At 35.0% G+C, this 22488-nt stretch overlaps 1 protein-coding gene across 12 annotated transcripts in view; it reads right to left on the minus strand.

Moving 5' to 3' along the window:
- Window positions 1-22488, minus strand: part of LOC125649105 (myosin-I heavy chain-like) — a 72238-nt gene that overhangs the window by 36340 nt on the left and 13410 nt on the right. For 6 of the 12 annotated variants that reach the window (XM_056166520.1, XM_056166515.1, XM_056166513.1 and 3 more), the window contains exons 5-20: window positions 18443-18551; window positions 13981-14555; window positions 9793-9942; window positions 8876-8968; window positions 8646-8720; window positions 7985-8035; window positions 6591-6827; window positions 6132-6389; window positions 5671-5826; window positions 5405-5516; window positions 4476-4582; window positions 3627-3784; window positions 3251-3286; window positions 2608-2631; window positions 1203-1416; window positions 354-518 (exon numbers count right to left, since the gene is read on the minus strand). In XM_056166520.1, coding sequence (XP_056022495.1) covers window positions 354-518; window positions 1203-1416; window positions 2608-2631; window positions 3251-3286; window positions 3627-3784; window positions 4476-4582; window positions 5405-5516; window positions 5671-5826; window positions 6132-6389; window positions 6591-6827; window positions 7985-8035; window positions 8646-8720; window positions 8876-8968; window positions 9793-9942; window positions 13981-14555; window positions 18443-18551 — 2520 coding nt within the window. The remainder of the gene's footprint in view (window positions 1-353; window positions 519-1202; window positions 1417-2607; window positions 2632-3250; window positions 3287-3626; window positions 3785-4475; window positions 4583-5404; window positions 5517-5670; window positions 5827-6131; window positions 6390-6590; window positions 6828-7984; window positions 8036-8645; window positions 8721-8875; window positions 8969-9792; window positions 9943-13980; window positions 14556-18442; window positions 18552-22488) is intronic. The other 6 variants (XM_056166523.1, XM_056166522.1, XM_056166521.1 and 3 more) reach the window with 3 other exon arrangements.

Genomic DNA, 22488 nt, shown 5'->3' on the forward strand with positions numbered 1-22488 from the left:
ACATATAACTTGTATAGCAATAACAATTCATTTAACAATGACCAACACATAATACATGAACACAACTCGTTACACAGTGTATCTATTCAGAATTGTATAGCAATAACAATTCATTTAACAATGACCAACACATAATACATGAACACGACTCGTTACACAGTGTATCTATTCAGAATTGTATAGCAATAACAATTCATTTAACAATGACCAACACATAATACATGAACACAACTCGTTACACAGTGTATCTATTCAGAATTGTATAGCAATAACAATTCATTTAACAATGACCAACACATAATACATGAACACGACTCGTTACACAGTGTATCTATTCAGAATTGCCTCTGTACCTGTGGTGGAGGAGGTAACTGATCCACGCCCACTATACTGGTATCCATGGCAACAGGTGGGGGTGGTAGGACATCCTCCCCCTCTTCCTCCCCGTCCATGGCCTGATCAAGGTCCCTCAGGACCAGCTCCTGCTTCTTCTTATACGCTTCCTCTTCATGTTTCTCCTATACATAGTATAAAACAGGCTTATAAAGACATGTATCACTAAGAAGCAATTGTTGATCATGTATAAGATTATTTTGTTATACATGATGTGCCTGATATACAGTTCTGACAAGTGTCTGATCACATGATGTGCCTGATATACAGTTCTGACAAGTGTCTGATCACATGATGTGCCTGATATACAGTTCTGACAAGTGTCTGATCACATGATGTGCCTGATATACAGTTCTGACAAGTGTCTGATCACATGATGTACCTGATATACAGTTCTGACAAGTGTCTGATCACATGATGTACCTGATATACAGTTCTGACAAGTGTCTGATCACATGATGTGCCTGATATACAGTTCTGACAAGTGTCTGATCACATGATGTACCTGATATACAGTTCTGACAAGTGTCTGATCACATGATGTACCTGATATACAGTTCTGACAAGTGTCTGATCATTTGTACGATGTTCACGTGCATGCAGTTTTTGCTAAATAACAAGATAATAAATTCCTGATATAATTAGTTTAGGAATTTACAGTTTTTGCTAAATAATGAGATAATAAATTCCTCGCGTAAGTTTAGGAATCTACAGTTCTTGCTAAATAACGAGATAATAAATTCCTCGCGTAAGTTTAGGAATCTACAGTAGAGAGGAATCTACAGTGGTCAATGAGGTGCTCTACTGACCATGTCCTCATCAAGGAGCTGGTTGAGGAGTGTGAACTCGGTGTTGATCTGGTCAAGGGCCTCTTGGGTCTCCTGTTCAATGTCGTTTTTGTCATCCTTCAAAAAACTGAACATATCGTCCAGGTTCAGGTTCGTGGGTGACATTACTGGCTGGAAGTGTTCACACATGGACTCTATCATTTTAGTCAGGGATTCAAGCTCCTTCTGGGAATCTCTGGGAACGAAATGCAGAATGGACAGATTAAAAGTTTGTCATCACAAGCCACATTAGCTGTCAAAGGCAACATACAAATTTCAAATGAATAGAAATAATTTCCGTGAACAAATCTGTAAATACAAAATCTGACAAAACATGTGGACCATCATTGCTGCATTTAAAACAAGTTTTAGGGTGGAAAAGGGGACTTCAATACAGTATTTCTAGACATATGGCTCTTAATATAAAATAAGTACTAAATCCTAAAGCAGACATTTTAGACATGTGACCTTTTTCTGGTTTGTGCAGAGTTTGACATAATGTTGATGAACTGTGAAGCATGCAGAACACTAGATTGTACATTTTATATTATTCTAGAAAACACACAGGATAAATATGAAATACACCATCAATATCTTTTATTTCAATGGAACATAGAATGACAAATGTGGTAGGATATGACAGAATGTTTATCCACATTTATTCAATATCTGTAACTTTTGGTGTAAACAAAATTAAAAAAAAACAGATTGATCACATGCACAAGGATAAATCCTATCAAAGTTAGGTTTTCTCAAATATGGCTGACAGAGGAATATTTCCATGCTTTCGTAAATGTTTCTTTTTCCCTTTTTAGTTCCCTGTAGAAAACTTTAGGGTAACCTGTTAAATGTTATTCACCTGCCATGCTACGGTATTATTCTATTCATAATCATGATTCCTTATTCTATTTGTGATACTGTGTTAAATCTCAAGCTTGAGAAAACAAGTGCTCCCTTATCTTCTTTTTGTGAGCACATGGACGATCAGGGAGAATAGAGCCTCAATAAGATGTTAGAAATATGACATCTGCATGTTAGAAAATGACAACAGATTAACTTCATTGGCATATGAAAATTAATTCATTAATTTTGAGTGATTAAAATGGAGACTTGTAGCATGGTAATATTGTCAAACGAGATTATATTGTAACTATATTTATGAATCTTAATACAGATCTTAAGATGCTCTGAAAATGCATGGGAAACAAAATCGTACGGGGATTTCAGAAGAAAGAAAAAAAAAATGTTTAAATCAAAAATCAGATTTAGGACACAATAAATGCAGTGGAGAAGGACATGGGCTGTGAAAAATCACGGAGAGAAACTAGAACAAAGGATTGTGAAACTAGAACACAGTCACGATACAGACAGGGTCGTGCTGCCCTACCCTAAAACACTGGCTGCTGCAATGCTGAAATAAACAACATGATGTGTTGTTACGGTACACACAACGCTGAAATAAACAACATGATGTGTTGTTACGGTACACACAACGCTGAAATAAACAACATGATGTGTTGTTACGGTACACACAAGATTATTACTGAGATTATTAGTGAAGTTATTCAAAGACAACAAATTGTTAGAGGACATGACACTCGTATGTTGCCAGACTTCTTGTGAAGAGGGATTTAGTCACACTACAAAATCAACATCAGGATTCAAACACCTATGATTTTTACCAAAACTATAAATTTACAAATTTAACTTTATATCAAAATATTACAGAAAATAATGTTTTAAAACTACAGGGCATGAAAATCACTTCGCTGTAAGCATGAATTCATTATAAGCATGTTTGCTGTAATCGTGTTTTACAGTACACAAAACATGAAAAATGATTTAATAAAATTAAGGATATGATGATTCATTGAAATAAATTTAAAAATGATAGAGTAGAAATTCCATAAAATAAAAAAAATATAGACTTGATGTAATACATCCAACAGCCATTCAATGGTTGAGAACTGTGAGTTTCAAACACAATACATGTACTGAGTTTTTCACAAACAACATAGACTACAACCTACTTTAGCCGTCGGATTAATTCCGCCCGAGGTAAATATCTGCAAAGTTGACGAATAAGTAGACGAACCACATTTAAAACTTCATGAATTTGATAAACACAATAAAATAACAGGACATCTTCAAATATCTATCCTCAAAATTATATCTACTATGAATTTGATTGGGGGGAAAAACCCACCTTTGAATGTATTAGTATTTTGCACAGGTTAATAAATGTCTAGTAACTTATTCAGTATTCGCGCACATTAAATAGAAAGACTTGACTGATGGCCTTGGAATGAATCATGCTGATGCCTGCGTGACATTAAAGCTGTGCTGGTAGATAAATTTGTGGTGACATTGCCTGCTCTATTTATCACAGTACAATTGACTACGTACTTGAGTGACTCCTCTATGATCTGGCTGTCTGCCACCTCTTTCTCTCGGAGTAGTCTCTCTTGCTCCAGCTCTTCCTGCCTGCGTCTTTCCTCCTCGATGCGTTTCTGTTCCCTCAGAGACATCACATACCATCGAGCAAACATTCCTCGGACGTATCTCTGTAAATATCCAATAAAGTACCTAGTTGTTTTCCTGATCAATACGTCAACAACTCAATAGAACAAAGTTTTCAAGTAAATACATACAGCAGCTGTGTATTTTGTATCCTTTAAGTTTTAAATTTAACATTATCGTTGAAAAACATAGTCCTGTCAATAAATTGTTTTCTGTTTATCAGAGGATTCTCAGTATCTGAATGAATTCTGTTTAAGGCGCCAGCATGCAGTGAAGATGGCCTACCTGTATAGTAATGGCTGCTAGATGGCCTAACTGTATAGTAATGGCTGCTAGATGGCCTACCTGTATAGTAATGGCTGCTAGATCACCTACCTGTATAGTAATGGCTGCTAGATGGCCTACCTGTATAGTAATGGCTGCTAGATGGCCTACCTGTATAGTAATGGCTGCTAGATCACCTACCTGTATAGTAATGGCTGCTAGATGGCCTACCTGTATAGTAATGACTGCTAGATGGCCTACCTGTATAGTAATGGCTGCTAGATCACCTACCTGTATAGTAATGTCTGCTAGATGGCCTACCTGTATAGTAATGGCTGCTAGATGGCCTACCTGTATAGTAATGTCTGCTAGATGGCCTACCTGTATAGTAATGGCTGCTAGATGGCCTACCTGTATAGTAATGGCTGCTAGATGGCCTACCTGTATAGTAATGGCTGCTAGATCACCTACCTGTATAGTAATGGCTGCTCGTCTCTGACGCTTGAACTGTATTCTGTATCGCAGTGCTCTGAAGTTGGTCTGTAGAATGATTACTGCCTCCCTCTTCACAACATAGGCTGAAAGTTCAGTTAATTATAAAATGATTTGATATAGTTAATAAAGTTCAGTTAATTATAAAATGATTTGATATAGTTTATAAAGTTCAGTTAATTATAAATTGATATGATATAGTTAATAAAGTTCAGTTAATTATAAAATGATTTGATATAGTTAATAAAGTTCAGTTAATTATAAAATGATTTGATATAGTTAATAAAGTTCAGTTAATTATAAAATGATTTGATATAGTTAATAAAGTTCATTAATTATAAAACGATTTGATATAGTTAATATAATGAAACAAACTAAGATTTCAAAACATATTCTTGATTCCTACTCTAGAGGTTACTGAAGTCAGCTAGTAACCTATGTGTATGTATGAATTGTGTATTTCAGATCAAAGTACACCATCAACCCTTCCTACAGTACAACCCTCTCCAATCTTATCTTTATTACAGTAGAACCTCTCCAATCTTATCTTTATTACAGTGCAACCCTCTCCAATCTTATCTTATTACAGTATAACCCTCTCCAATCTTATCTTATTACAGTGCAACCCTCTCCAATCTTATCTTATTACAGTAGAACCTCTCCAATCTTATCTTTATTACAGTGCAACCCTCTCCAATCTTATCTTATTACAGTGTAACCCTCTCCAATCTTATCTTATTACAGTAGAACCGTCTCCAATCTTATTACGGTACAACCCTCTCCAATCTTATTACAGTAGAACCTCTCCAATCTTATCTTATTACAGTAGAACCTCTCCAATCTTATATTATTACAGTAGAACCCTCTCCAAACTTATCTTTATTATAACAGAACCTCTCCAGTCTTACCTTTCCTACAGTGGAAACCCCTCCAGATCCTCTGAATCAGTAAAGCACACAGTGTGAGGAATTCAAACCTCCTCACTTCTAGTGGCTCAAATACAGAGTTCCTCATAAACACCTGAAAAGTTTGAAAAGTTAAATTGTAGGTGTCCATAAGATTTATTACAATGTATTATGTGCTCATCTACCATGCAATGACACATATTAGACCCTTAATATTGCGTTATTATGTTAGATAATGTGCTAGATTTCAGTTGCAATCTCCCTCCTACCTTTGTCTTTCCAACCTGCCACTCTGTTTCTGGCAGCAGAAGGACATTTAGGATGTTCCGGACTTGTTCTCTTGGTTCCAGTCCGTCATCGGACTTTTGCAGGAGACAGCTATACTTTGACATGAAGACATCCACAGCCACATGTACTGGGAAACCCTACAAAAACATAAAGTGAAAGTACACTATAAAGAATGTGAAAGTACACCATCAATCTACAGAGTAAGTAAAATAGCCAAACAGAAAGTGAAAGTACACTGATCAAACTCCACTCCTAAACAATAATGGAATAATGGGCAACATGCAAATGTAAACTAATCTAACAAAACTCTGCGTGATTCAATGAAATGACAGCAGATTCTTGTCCAAAATAAACAGCATCTTAAAAATGTCATCTTTAAAACGAGCTAGAATTTGCATTAAGTGAATTGTTGAGAGCGTGAGACTGTGATGCTATTACTAACCTCTTTCTTGATTCTGATGATGTCTAACATCCCTGAGTATTTCAGCTGTGTCAGCACCTCTCCCTTGTTGAAATTGTTGGGCACTTTGGCCGAGTTTGGTTTCAGACATCTTACATACCAAGGATTTGTACAATGGAGAATGTCAACAAGGGCAGATAACTGATGTTTGAAGGTGTCTCCCACAGTAGGCTTACTTTTGTTTGTGCGTGAAATTGTTTGTCTTCCTCCAAGATCCTCTAACCTTACTCCTAGCAAGTCCTACAAAATCAAATCTCCAAAAATTAAAAAAAGAAAAAGAAAGAATGTACCTTCTTTTTTCTTTACCTCACAGAATGACAGTCAAGTAGGATGCATGTTTTATAAATACTTGATGCAAAAAATAAATAATTCATACTTTGAAAAACTAAACAATTTCTAGCACAATTTGAAATCTTTCAACCATCAACGTAACAGAGGTACCTGGAATCTTGTGAGATCCTGTACAAATACATTGGTGGATCCATGCATCAACTCAAACAGTTGATCTTGTTGTGTATCTTTATTCTTATCTAAAAAGCCCTGCACTGTGTATGTCACCAGTCCCGCATAATGGTGGATTCCAAACTCCTGCTCCCACAATCTACGGTCCCCTTTCACGTAACAGGGGTGCCCCTCAAAGGCCTCATGTTGTTTGTGGATGTAAGACTTATCTGTTCCCTGTGTATCAGAGAAGGACATTAGACAATAATCTCCCCTGGCCTTTGTAAACCCAATCCACCCCCCCCCCACCTCCCTTGAAAAAAATATTTCAACCTGAAAACAGTTAGTGCCCATCCCATATCAATGACTTTTCTAATTTATGTATATATATACATTCATAAGTTTGGAGGAGAGTCAAAAACTGCTGACATTTGAGATTATATAAAATTACTTAAATTTCCTAGTTTTCGTGGTATGAACATACTTATGAATACATAACTAACACCACCCAAAACTGTAAACATACAGAATAGTTAAAACAAGAGGTACTATGAGCAATGCTCACTAAGAATACCCCCCGCTTACCCCAATCTCCCAAAGGGTGTTGGTAATAGGTATAAACTACCTCTTTTCTGTGTGTAAAAAACAAATGGCATGACAAACCTTGGGTATTCTCGTTTGTAGGGAGAAATGTATTATCTAGGAACACAGCATCTCCATGCGATGAAAAAAGCCATTAAAGAATTTAAATGGAAACCATATTGCTACTTCAATGTCCAGTGCGCGTGACCTTCGACCTTTTGACCCCAAAATCGATAGGGAACATCTTCATCCCATGGGTAGTCCATATGTATGATATGGTGACTGTAGGTGGAAAGGATAACGCTTTAGAGCCCGGAAACCATATTGCTACTTCGATGTCCAGTGCGCTTGACCTTTGGACCCCAAAATCGATAGGGAACATCTTCATCCCATGGGTAGTCCATATATATGATATGGTGACGGTAGGTGGAAAGGATAATGCTTTAGAGCCCGGAAACCATTGTGTCTACAGACGGACGGACGGACAGACAGACGGACAACCCGATTCCAGTATACCCCCCCACAACTTGTTCCGGGGGGTATACAAGTTGTGGGGGGTATAATAAGCAATCAATTACCTCCTAAGAAATCATAACCCCTCCAAGAATTATGACCCCTCCGTACAAATGTAAATGCAATTTTCCCTCAAACCATGAAAATTTGAGCTTGCAAAAATATTTGATTTTACAGTAAAATGGCTGCAATAGACAAAGCAACACAACATTGTATACATGTATCTAACAGTTGTTTACAGGTACAATCGTAATTTCAAGCTTAGATCCAAAAAATGAGAATCTGTACATGTGCCCTACCTGTGGAAATCTGCATTCTTCATCAACAGCTTTCAAAATACACCTAGGAGCCTGTGACAAAGAAAAACCAATCAAAAACAATGTTTTCTATTTCTAAAGCATACTTGTTGTGTCAGACCAGAAGGACTAGTTACAATTGATATTAAATTCACTTTTATAACTGTCAACGTTTTCATGGTAACATTCTGAAATGCCATATACTATAGATTTTTCCCAATTTTGAGGCTAAAATATGCCCAATAACAAACTGTAAAGTCTTCGTAATTCAAGGCTCGTAATTCACTAAATGTATGAAATGTACGAGTTAACCTATTCATTCACAGCCCTTTGAATAAAAAGTAGAGGTCAATAAAATGATGCTTGTGTGTAAAATTGCAAACAATGAATACTTGGTTTATTCTTTAAAATATCTTTATTCAGTGCCAAATTTAAAACAAATGCCATTTTTCGACATGAAAGAAAATTCCCATTTTGTTGTATTTTGAAGCTATTTCTCCCAACTGAATGGGTATCAGTACCATTCTCATACTATAGGGTAAACAATGCTGAGTGTATTTGTACTAATCGGGTTTACAACACAAAAAGCAGTTTCTGCTTTTAAAAATCTAAATTGTTGCTTTGTTTTTGCAGACTTTAGTAAGTATCAATAGCTCCCTCTTACCCTCTCTATCAGTTCAACACACGCCGAGTTGTCGGTGAATGTGATGTGGGAAAAATTGATTTCTTCCTCCTCATACTGAAAAAAGAAATGACCAAAATACTACACAAATGAACAAATACTATAATACAATACACTTATGTAAATATCTGATTATTTCAAATTTATTAAAAAACCTTTGTGACAAATTTTTGTATGTCTACGTGTCTTTGAATTATGAGGAATTTCCTTACTGTCTGCTGTTCTATGGCGAAGACATAATGATTGAAGAACCTGTGAAGCTTCTCGTTGGTGTAGTTGATACACAGCTGCTCAAAACTGTTGGTCTGAAGAAGAATAAAAACATATGGTCATACAAGGAAATCACATTACAATATTCTGACTGACTATGGCAGTCCACCTTTTCTACACTATAATCTGATATTTTCTGTATTAGCTGTTTATTTTATGATTTTGCAGTTATATGATAGTTTACTTTCTTTTTCAATTTGTGATAACCCAATTTTGGCAGCCATATGAAAAAAATAACACTGTATTTTGAATAAGGAAACTTTCTATAGACATATTTTTACACCTCACATTTTCAGAATAGTAGGAAAAATTGTTTCATCAGAAAACAAGAGTTCCGTAAAAGTGGGACATATCCCCTTGCAATGAGTGTCTACATGCTTTTTCTATGAAATCCTGTAGTGACCTTGACCTTTGGACCCCAAAATCAATAGCTAAAGTGTCAACAGGCTCAGTGTTACACACACACTCACCAACACACGCATGGTCCCGTTACTCTATCCCCTCTCACATTGCATTGTGAGGAATACTAAGCTAGTCATGACGTAACTATCAAATGAATATTGTAATACAACTACCTGGATGTTATACAGTAACAGACTCAAATACAATACTAGAATTACATTCCTTATCAACTCTGTCAAAGAGTTTCCAGTTCATGTCAATGATGCATAAAGCAGTTAGCAGTACTTGGCATGATGCCAAACCGTTTCACATTATTGGAGATGACAGTCAGTTACTAGTATAGTAGGGATGTATGCAGGATGTGCTTATGCATATCATTTAATTTTCCTACAATCCTGGACATCATCATATCCCAAGTAATGACTAAAAAATCACATTTAATCATTTAAATGACTACCTGGAAGTTTTCAAAGCCAAATATGTCTAGGACCCCAATAAACTTTGTCTGGTGTTGTCCTGGGTTGGTACACTTGTTGATGGCGTCCACCAGCCAGGCAAATGTTCGGGAGTAGAGAGCCTTGGCTACAGCATGGCGATTGTCTCTGGCCTGTAAAACACCATAACCTTAATGAATCTAACAAATACAAATCACAATGTAACTCTGATTTACTGGAAAAACATCAGCTGAGCTGTAATACAAAATGTGATGCGTTTATATACAGAAAGGATCATATGTAAGTGGTTTTACAAACATGTTAGACCCAGCACATTGATGTCTGTTTTATACTCTGTATATGGGACTCAGCACATTGATGTCTGTTTTATACTCTGTATATGGGACTCAGCACATTGATGTCTGTTTTATACTCTGTATATGGGACTCAGCACATTGATGTCTGTTTTATACTCTGTATATGGGACTCACTGACTCAGCACATTGATGTCTGTTTTATACTTTGTATATGGGACTCACTGACTCAGCACATTGATGTCTGTTTTATACTCTGTGTATGGGACTCAGCACATTGATGTCTGTTTTATACTCTGTATATGGGATGGTTGATTGTATGTTTGTTTTACGTCCCGTCGAGAATTCTTCACTCGTATTGAGACATCACCAGAATACAAGACATCACCAGCTAGAAGTGAAGTACCACAATTCTAGACCTATGCTTATCACTCAGGGCCGTAGCAGTGAGGGCTCTTTATCATGCCAACGCCTGTCGTGACATGAGAATTCCGTTTTTAAGGTCATATCTGAAACACTCATGATTCTCACTTCTAATTGACGAGAATTGGTGAAGGAGCAATCTTTACCTATGTTTACGCTATAGGTATGATGTGGCCATGGAACGAGTAATCTCTACCTATGTTTATAGGTCTATATAAGACATGGTTGTCTACTTTGTACACTATATATGAGGCATGACTATTTTGTATATTGTATATAAGATGTAGATTTCTATTTTGTATCTGAGATGTAGTTGTCTATTTTGTATATTGTATATGAGATGTAGTTGACTATTTTGTATATTGTATATGAGATGTCTATTTTGTATATTGTATATGAGATGTAGATGACTCTTTTGTATATTGTATATGATGTAGATGACTATTTTGTATATTATATATGAGATGTAGTTGTCTCTTTTGTATATTGTATATGAGATGTCTATTTTGTATATTGTATATGAGATATCTATTTTGTATATTGTATATGAGATGTAGATGACTATTTTGTATATTGTATATGAGATGTCTCTTTTGTATATTGTATATGAGATGTCTATTTTGTATATTGTATATGATATGTCTATTTTGTATATTGTATATGAGATGTCTATTTTGTATATTGTATATGATATGTCTATTTTGTATATTGTATATGAGATGTCTATTTTGTATATTGTATATGAGATGTCTATTTTGTACATTGTATATGAGATGTCTATTTTGTATATGAGATGTAGTTGTCTATTTTGTATATTATATATGAGATGTAGATGTCTATTTTGTATATGAGATGTAGTTGTCTATTTTGTATATTGTATATGAGATGTCTATTTTGTATATTGTATATGAGATGTAGATGACTATTTTGTATATTGTATATGAGATGTCTATTTTGTATATTATATATGAGATGTAGATGACTATTTTGTATATTGTATATGAGATGTCTATTTTGTATATTGTATATGAGATGTCTATTTTGTATATTGTATATGAGATGTAGATGACTATTTTGTATATTGTATATGAGATGTCTATTTTGTATATTGTATATGAGATGTAGATGTCCATTTTGTATATTATACATGGGATTGGTTACTCCCCTTCTGTTGGGAATCTATTTTTATGCGGGATAAATTTAGTGCAATATCATGAAGGGAAATCTGACATAAATCTGAAGGATCAGCTGACTGAGAATCATATGTATGTTTAATCTATTCCTGACATTGACAGTAAGAACAGGAAATACATGCATCAAATGTAAGGGAATCTTCTATGTCACTTGAACACCAAAAATCATAAAAAATGGCACTGAAAACAGAGAACATGTGTTAAATATTTCTATCCTTCATTCATACCTTATATCTATATCTATCAGTGAAAAGCATCTCTGCTTCCTTTTTATCAAAACAAAAATCACAACTGTACTTGGAGGCAGAGGAAATGGGTGTGCTCATGTCTTGGTTCTTTGGGTGCAAAGGTCAGTTGTATTCCATATACAATAAGAATCTAATTTCTGCCAGGAAGTAGACATGAAGTTTTGTTTATTTGAGCATCAAGGAAACATTTGCATTGATATGAGTGCATGTTACAAACTTTCAGAAAGTTGAAAATATTAACACAAGGGCACCACAAGGCAGCCATTCATCTCACAATACCCAATACTTATGAATATATACATATAAATCAATAGGACATCAACTTGACCTTTGACCTTGACCATCAAATCTATTGGATTGTTTCCCAGGATAAAAACAATTTGTATCATAACATACCAACAACCACAGGAGTCTGAAGTTTTATTGATGAAACTGAAATAAAAATCTGGAAAAAGATTATAAACTGTCTTCTATAGCCAGTAGACAGGGGTCAAATTCCAATGTCAGTTTCTATAAGGTGTTCACAGCATTGTTATTGATGAATGCACACACCATCTTTAAATTTTTCTCTCAAAAGGGTGTCCGGGTAGCGCAGAGGTAGAGCTCTCGCTTCTCACCGCTGCAACCCAAGTTCGATCCCCATGATCGGCAGTGGTTGTAAGTGAGAGGGTATGGCGGTAGCCCGCTCGGACACGTGAGTTTCCTCCGGGTACTCCTGTTTCCTCCCAAATAAATTACCCCCTTGCGCAAACGTTCGTGCATCAAAGGACCCCATTGGAAATAAGCTTTCGAGCTTTCATCGGTTATCCTTGGTATCTATGTATGTATGTTTGTATGTATGTATATACCGAATAAACATTTATTATTATTTTTTAAGTTTTTTGATAAATATAAAAAAAAAAAAGAACCTCAAATTTATCACTATTTTTCAAAATTTTTCTAAAAGTCTAATTCGGTTAAGACATACAAGGAAAGAATTACATTCGCTTAAATGATGTAATGTTCAATATCGCAACATCATTTAAAAAGAAAAAAGACTGTTGGCAAGTCACTGTTGATTCAAGTTTGTACAAGATGAGTTTGTGAAACACTATGACTGCAACAGTGACAAAATTGAATTGTGGCAGAGACCTTGACATATAACCTTGAGATATCTGCCACCTATGCTGACAATGGCATTTCAACTCACCAACAATTAAATTATTTTCTCACATGATCACCAGTGTGAGATCGACTTTACCTATGTGAGATTTTTCTTCCTCACATGATCACCAGTGTGAAATTAACTTTACCCATGTGAGATTTTTCTGTCTTACACTGTTGCGACGTCATTGATTATGATGTCATATATCTTCAATGATTTACATTACACGGTGAAGTAAAATATTTTGTATTGTTTTCTTTAAATTTGAATTAGCTTTCTAGTGGACAACCTTGGGTTTTTTAGTTTACACTTCGAATGTAAATCATTTTTGGGTATGCTCTTTCTGTTCATCTAATTAGTTTTTGTATTGAAATTCAAATGAGGATTTCGATAATTTTAAATTTTCTCAAAGCTCCTAAACTTTTGCACAAAACTGTGAGAAAAATAATCCTTCATTATTTCCTCGTGTGAGATGGGGGAATTCCATCTCTGGAGCAAAATTCACTCTCTAGGACTTGGCAAAGCCTCATCCTAGACTGTGAATCTTGTCCCCTCGGTGGAATTTCCCTATCCCACACTCATACTAATTAAGGATTCTATTAATCTTGTATCACTGAAAGTTGCAAACAGATCAAAACCAAAAACGCCCCCAATCTTTGGTCTAAGGGGCATAAAATTTTTAAAATGATAAGTATCCACTAAAAAACAAGTTCTTTATGGCCACTTGTATATATTACACTTCATGCTTATCCTATAAAAAGATTATGTATCAAAATATTATCTAATTAGTGTCATTTTCATACTCTATACGGTATCATAAATTTTTTCTCAAATTTTGTGAAATAACAATGGATGACTTGAATTGAACACTATATGCATGGTTCTGTACCTCTTGTATTTTGTAGGGAATACTGGTGACCGTCCCTCGGACCTGAATCTGCCGAAATAATAGAGCCTCTGTTAGACCGTCCGGCTCAAATCCCAGCAGCTGACAGATCATCTCCAGTATGCTCTTGGCTTCACTCGTCAGGTCACTCTTTTCTCCCTCGATGTCCTCAAATGTAAGATTCCCGATCAGTAACACTGCCGACAACACGGAAAATATCCCGTCCACCATCTCGGCAGGAATGTTCAGTACGTTCATGGCGAGACGTAGCCTGTCAAACATCTTGGAATCGTCCACATTGTGAAGTTCGTAACACCCACTCTGATTGAGATAGAAATAACTCTCCACGGGAAGGAGAAAGAACTGGTCCTGAATCTCCGGGGCTGCCGCAGCCCCTGCCACCAGCTGGTAGAACACATGGTAGTTGCGCTCGTCCAGCGACTGGAATGTGATGCGGGACTGCTCCAGGAGATAGTCCTGGACAATGCAGCCCTTGATTTGGTTGGTCTCGTCAAAACACACCTGCATGAACTTTCCAAAACGACTGGAGTTGTCATTGCGAACTGTCTTAGCATTACCTACAAGCAAAGAAACAGTCAAAGTTTGTCCAAAACTGAATTGTCTTCATAGAATCTATTTGAATTATTTCCTCTAAAGAACAAGGTACGATTGTATACATAAGAAGGCCCAAAAATTTTCTCTCTCTAAATTGTGTCTGGAATTAACCTTAATCAGCGTTTAAGAAAGTAAAATATATGCCAGGTATACTATGTCAACAAAATCAGAATGATATTCCCAATTAGATAGCATTATGACATCATGATTAAGACATTTTCCGCCTTTTTTTCAAAATAAGCTTGAAAACTGTCAAATGTCATGCAGATTATTGCTCAGGAAAAGATGTGCACATTTGTCGAGCAAAATGAAAATGATATAATTTAAGATGAAAAACATACTTGAATATGAATTTGCTCAATGCATGTGCTTTATGTTTTCTGAAAGGAAAACCACCTGAATTTGTGGATATTTTCATTGAAAATGGCATTTTTGCAATTTTATGCCAACTTCTAGCTCTCGTCATATGACACAAATCATTTTGCTGATCAAACTGACCAGATTTTGGGTTTGCTAATTCATTCCTTATTTGAATGCCAGGTTTTGAGCTCCAAAAGAAATCATCAATATTTTTGGGCCAAATGACCTTAGAAACTGTACCTACTTCTTTATTTTCATGCAATTTTTGTGGTTTGAAATAGTTTAATTTTTAATTCAGTAGTTGTTTCCAGTTATGCCAGCTGATATTCTCCTGTGGATTAACATAATTTGCATGTTTCTGTGGATTATGATAATCTGCATGTTTCTGGGGACAGCTGAATTTTGTGAATAATGAGTCACTAATATCTACTGTAGTTCATTTTTGTGAGTATGTCCCTTTCAAGGCAATAACAAAACAAAACATCAGTATTATGCTTCCATTTTATTAGCAGGGACCTACATGCCTTCACGTCTCATCTGAACGAATTCCATCGTACATGCAGTCAAAGCTTTACTTATTAGAATTCAACAGAAGAAATCAATTTTCTTGATACTACATTGTGTTACAACTAAACATTTAACAATTTAAAAATGTCACAATCTGCTCAAAACAACAAAACAGAACTATTGTATTAATATATAATATGAATTTCTTGTTTGTAAACATACTATATCTTTTAATATAAAAACTTGAGAAACAATGAAGACTAATAATATTGTACATATTTGCGTTGTTAAGCAACTACACATAATGTACACATCTCCACATTTTTATTGTTTAAAGCAACGTCAGCCGCAATTTTTACTTCAGTAAATTATTTCATGTACAATTGTTCTGATGACAACCAACCCAAGGTCGAAACCGGTCAACCGAATAAAATTAACACTGAATTCTCATGATGTGTTGGTGATCTGTTTTATTTCTTCAATTGATTGTATATTGTTTAACAAGTTTATACTTTTGGATGCAGACCCTGTTCAATACTGCAATGATATCCACTCATGAGAATCTTCCGTAATTCAAATCTCCAGTTTTTTTTACTTTGTTTGTTTCCATTTTAAAACACAAAACATCTGAAATATCATTTGTTTATGCTTTTAAAATTTCCTTCTATATTTATTTATATAAAATGATATAGGTTCCTGGGAGGTAACAATACACTGTTAGTAGATACTAAACCAGGAAGAACTAATTCACAAAGCATCTACTCTAGGGTCACCCCACAGTTTTCTTAGTGCCCGTAATCCATGTCTCGATCATCCCATGTTAAACGGTTCTCATTCAGATCGACTGAACCTCTTAACTTCTAAATCTGTTATCCTTTATCCCTCTTATAAACAACAATTTATACAGAAGAGTATTTTAAACTGTTAGCAAAAGGACTTTACAAGTATCTTGGATTTGCTTGTGTTGTTAAACTGATTTAACATTATCTTTCCTTCTCAAAGACAGCTGCATGAGCTGGTCCCCGCAGGAATCACTAAACTATTATACAAGCAGACTATGTGTTCTGTGAAAGAGTTCTCAAGTTATCTGTAGAAAAATGCATTGCATACTTATAGGGCGGAAGTCAAAAGCTAGTTATAGAAATGATCTTCATAAATTTGAGTCATGAGAGACTTCATAAATCATTTTCCTCCTGAGAAATCCATCACTTTTAAAAGTTTTCACTGTTGTTCATAGTGCTCTTTCTGAACATATTCTTTCAAAATGTGTGAATGAAAATTAAAATCTGGAGACTGATAAAGAGACTTCTTGTCTCAGATTCACCTGACCACAATCTTGAAATATCTGAAGACATAATAAAACCTTCATATTTTGCAAAAATTGTAGTACTATACAGTCCAAAGTAAAACGTTTTATAAGAGGATCTCACCAAGGTGATTTTTATAATCACAGACTTTAAAGGGACTGATTCACGATTTCCCCCAAAATTTTGTTTTTCTCTTTTAATGATTAAAATCTACTGTCTAAATGTGTTTGAAAGATTTCACATAAAAATTAAGGTTATACATTATCACAGAAGCTCATTTTAGAGTTTATTATTTGTTTTGTAAACAAAGATTGCGGTATGTTATTGTTTATGAATTTTTTAAAAGAAATGGATATGGATCTAATTTTATTATATCTTTCACATCTCAAGCATTTTTGGGGTAGAATGTGTCATCTAAATGTTAAAATTTGTGACTATGCAAAATAAAGATGCTTTATATTACAGAATCAATATTTCACTTGTTTGTTTGTTTACATAAAAAGACTCGAGTCTTTGTTTACATAACACATATTTAAGCTAGGTTAATATATTGCTTTTATTCTTACATTAAGAAGGTCAAAAGTTTGGTTGTCAACATTAGATGAGTTATATTTTTAATTTTTAACATCAAAAATGAAAAATATCTTTATCAAAAATCGTGAACCAGTCCCTTTAAATTCTGGTTTACAGACACACAATATCTATAAGACATCTTACATATGATTGAAATTCTGACAAGATCATTGGATATCCAAAAGTCGGAAGAAAAAATATCTATATCAATGGATGTTTCTGTAATCTCTCATAAACGCACGGCTATATCAATTTTATGAAATTCTACAAGGAAGTTGTGAGGAGTATCAACTTCATCGTGTTAATTCACCAAATTTCAACATCAAAATAAATATCCAGCTTTAGGTCAGAATGTAAGAATAAATACGAATGCAGAGGAAAAATTCATGATGGATGATAGCAAAGTCTGAACACATTACTTCATAAATTTCTGTAACATCTGGGGCCTGTGCAGATAAAGTGTGGAGAACTTATAAATTGTGAAAATAATAACTTGTATTTGGTGCATTTACCTGTCTAGATGTATATACAATACATATACATCAGATATATTGTGTATTGATTCAAAATGCTGATTTTTATTGAAGCATTGAGTAAGCCCAAGAACGTACACTGTTTTTATTCAAGCCTCAGTTATTCCACACCCTTAAGATAAGGGACTTTGATGCTCTAATTTGCAGCATCAACACTATCTATAAAACATTTCTGTCTTTTTTGAAAAGCAGAATGAACAAACACTGCCAAATTGCGTCACATGTAAGATAGATTAAATTTCATCAGATATTTTTATAACATTTGTTATTTCTTCCACACATAAAGATTAAAATAGTGATTATTTGATTACAATAAAACCAAAAATAAACCCGGTTCAATGGATAGATTAAGGTAAATATAAAGAATAATGATTTTCTATTCTATAAATTAAGAATGTCAATGTATAGGGTATCTTGAATGTTCCCAAAATGAGCAGCTTATCAAAAATATGTAAATTTCATACAATATATTCCTGTAATTTAGAGAATCTTTCTGTGCTTTGAGATGTTTCGTCTAAGAGAAAACCTTCTGACACTAGTTATTTTTTGTTTTTTAAAAGTGATACCAACCAAAAGCCTCCAGCACAGTATTAGCCTCTAGAATCTGCTGCTCCACCCAGAATGACACATGATTGGTAACCGAACACAGGTACTGCAGGATGAACTTGGTCGTCTCCGTCTGAAAATCAACATCACAAATCATTAGACCTTCAAATGCTAACTGTCCCTCAAAATAATTCATAAAAATTTCATACTACAATGAGATTTAGCAGGAGATTATTACTAGAAATAGTTATCCTACCTATGGTTTAAGTAAAAATAAATTTCATTTTTGAGTATACATGAGGGTGTGGACCACGACACTTTACACCGGTATACTTCACAAAGTCTGTTACATCTTCATGAAGCATTGCAGTTCATGTGTATTTTTCAAAAATGAATTTAAATTTACTATATTCATCGTTTACAACTGCGATGCAACCATGAGGAAATGGCTATCGTTACAATTTATAGAGATATCAAAGGCCAAAGCATTGGAAATGTAAAAAGATGCACACAAGATGAAAATTTGATGAAGCATCCATTTAATATTTTTTTTCATTGGCAATATACTATGAATGATACATGATATCATTTGGGCCATTTCAGATTTCTGAATTAGCAAATTTCCCAGACCCAACAAGTTGTGAATGAAGTAGAACTGATGGAAATGAGGAAAATGGTCAGATAGAATAAGCAATCTAATAACTCTATCTGTGTAGACATTGTCTCAGGGACCACTTGGAATAATTGGTCGGATATCACTCAGTATTGATCAAGTATCCCCTCTAATATTTGATCTATAAGGATGCTTAACATGTCATAAATGTAAAATGAAATTGTGAGAGTGAGTACATCAGGTTAATTTCTCTGTAAGACCTTGTCCTGACAGGCAGATGGAGCATAGATCTAGCAGTGATTTTTCAACATTTTTCAAAAGGGTCCTGTGGCTTTCGAATTGGGGAAAATTGTCAACATTTTGATCAAATTGGGAAAACCTAGTCATTAGTGTAAATATATATGCTAAATATATCATATCAAACAAGAAATCAAACACAAATCTCGTACAAAAACTATTCACATTGAACTTATTTTTAAACAAATACGTTTTTTGTCAGTTCTTATTATTGGGAAAAGTCCAAGTTAAATTGGGAAAAAATTGGTAATTTTGAGGAGGGGAAAGGGCCGATATTCGGACCTAAAATGGGTCTTAAAACATCACTGTCTTGTGGTGTGTGAGGGGAGGGGGGTGTCCATATCATTTACATGTTAATGTAATGTAGAGTTGGATATTTGAGTCCTACTTCATGTCAAGTGCAATGAAATTGGTGAAATCTGTGCAATGATGTAATGTAAATGAGTCCTGAAATGTAGCAATTAAATGACTAGAAATATAACTATTACAGAAGATCTGGAACAATATCAGCCCATTAAGAGTTTGTAACAATCAGTTAGGATCTCAGCTGATGGTAATCAAGGCAGTAAATTGACTGGGTTATTACAGACTGACTCCAGCCATGAAACTCCCGGTGTCCTACTGCACCAGACATAGGGATATTGGTAATAGTGCACTGATTGGTGTACCAGACATAGGGATATATTGGTGATAGTGCACTGATAGGCTGTAAAATGGCAGGAATGCAGTCTTTAGACGTGGCACCAATCACATGTCATGCTCTACCATTCAATAACTGCTCTGAATTTCATCTATTGAACTCTCAGCGTCCAATAACTAGCCATCTCCTGTAATTAAAGCAGTGCATGATCTTTGGGGCCTGCATGCAGCAGGTTTAGAAGTAGAGACATAACTCCACAGAAAATATCTCCACGACTATCGTCCTGGTACTTCACCTAAAATAGCCAGCTCCACAGAAAATATCTCCACGACTATCGTCCTGGTACTTCACCTAAAATAGCCAGCTCCACAGAAAATATCTCCACGACTATCGTCCTGGTACTTCACCTAAAATAGCCAGCTCCACAGAAAATATCTCCACGACTATCGTCCTGGTACTTCACCTAAAATAGCCAGCTCCACAGAAAATATCTCCACGACTATCGTCCTGGTACTTCACCAAAAAAAGCCAGCAATCTTATTGCCTGTGACTGACTTTTTTTTTTGGTATGCACCAGAGATTCATTCTACTGCTTTTTTAATAATGGCTTTTTAAAAAAAAAAATTATGAGGGGAGTATGTACCTCTTTGACCTTTACCTGAACAGGTATAATTACGCAAAGTTGTCCAAAGTTGATGATGTGTAGGAGATACATGTACACCTGGTCATTAAAGTTATGCATTAAGTGACAGTCCACAGGTAAACTGTTCACACCTGTCAGGTAAGCATCCTAAGACACTGATAGCCAGGTAGTGTGTCCCTCTCTGCTCTGTGAAATCCTGACCTACTTGGGGTCAATAAAACCAATTTATGACTACTGCACATCAATAACACACTCTGTTCTATCTCTGTGGTCAAGTGTGTTTTCTGTTAAAACACAGCCCCATTGTTAATGGGCTACATATTATACAGAGCCTTGGGGAGCAATTTTCCACTGAAGCAGGCATGCCAGCGATATTGATCTCAGATTTCATCCTCCCCTCAAAATACCAGTACAGATGTCACACAGATATCATGGCTGGATGAAAATCAGGATTTTCCCCCCACTAATCTGTTAATAAAGTCACCCGAATGTAGGAATAAAAAGTCACAGGAAAAAAATCATGGGAAAAAAAATTGTCACAGGAAAGAAGTCACTGGGGAAAAAAAGCTACAGGATAACAATGGGAATTTTCATATTTCATTTAGTTTTATATCATTTAAAAAACAACTTGTTATTTCAACAATTAACATTAAGCACCCAGATCATGAAATGAGTAAAAGGAGAAGCCAGATCTACCAGAAATAACGACCCCACATCTGATGAAATGTCATCACAACCATGTAATATGCCACAAAAATGACCTTTTTCCTAGTAGATACTGTGACTCTTTTCCTGTGACCTTTTTCCCAATTACCAGTCTCTCAGCCTAAATTACACCATGTCCAATATCTATATTTTACCTTCCAAATCCATACCTTATTACCACAACATACATATTTAGTACCTCTGTTCAGAAAAATTACTAGTTGATTTTCAGGGTAGAAAAGTTTTGATTTACAAAAACAATAAGTGCCTATTAATTATTTAATTAATGTGCTATTTCATTATGGAATGAAGTGAAGTAACATTTATCACCTTGGTTATAACACCTGGATAAGATCAATGAATTACAGGTATTTTAAACACCAACAATGAAAAGGCACACATTTCCCACTCTCAATAATGAAATAATATTTGGCATGCAATAGGGTCATTATACTGTGATAGACTAACGTCTTGTAAGTACATGCTCCTCGACACAGGAGTTTATTATTCATGTTATAAGACCGACCCTCCTCACACTAAACACTGCCTGCTGTTAGCTTATTTCCACTTACACGAGACTTCCTGTTTGGACGTTGCGCAGATTTCTTCCGTATTTCCGTACATTGCACAAATATGACTGCTCTCTCAGTGATAATTACATGTGCATATACCTATCACATCTTTTCCCATCTAAATGTAGATTCCAGAAGTAAATGATGCTCTTTACACGCAGCAATTCAAAACCACTTGAGGTCAAGTGAATTAAGTTATCACATATTTAACTATTTATCCCATATTTTCATTGAAGGATATAATTCAATGAAAAATATGAATTTAACAGAATACATCTAATAATCAACACACCCTAAATTCAAATTAAAAGAGGAGTACTGGTCAAGGTCAACCTAAAATGACTGTGTATGTATAGCCTTCTGGGTAATATTGTTTCTGTTGCAAGTGATCCTAAGTTACAAGATTATAAATGTTTGACTTTTATCAGATTTTTTAACTTTCGATTAAAAAATGCATAGTTTTGTACCATTTTCCTTTACAAGAATACATTGTTACTAATTATAGGACACATTGTAGAACAGTGATTTGTATTGTTACTAATAATAGGACACATTGTAGAACAGTGATTTGTATTGTTACTAATTATAGGACACATTGTA

This window comes from Ostrea edulis, chromosome 5 (assembly GCF_947568905.1).
Source record: "Ostrea edulis chromosome 5, xbOstEdul1.1, whole genome shotgun sequence".
Taxonomy (NCBI): domain Eukaryota; kingdom Metazoa; phylum Mollusca; class Bivalvia; order Ostreida; family Ostreidae; genus Ostrea; species Ostrea edulis.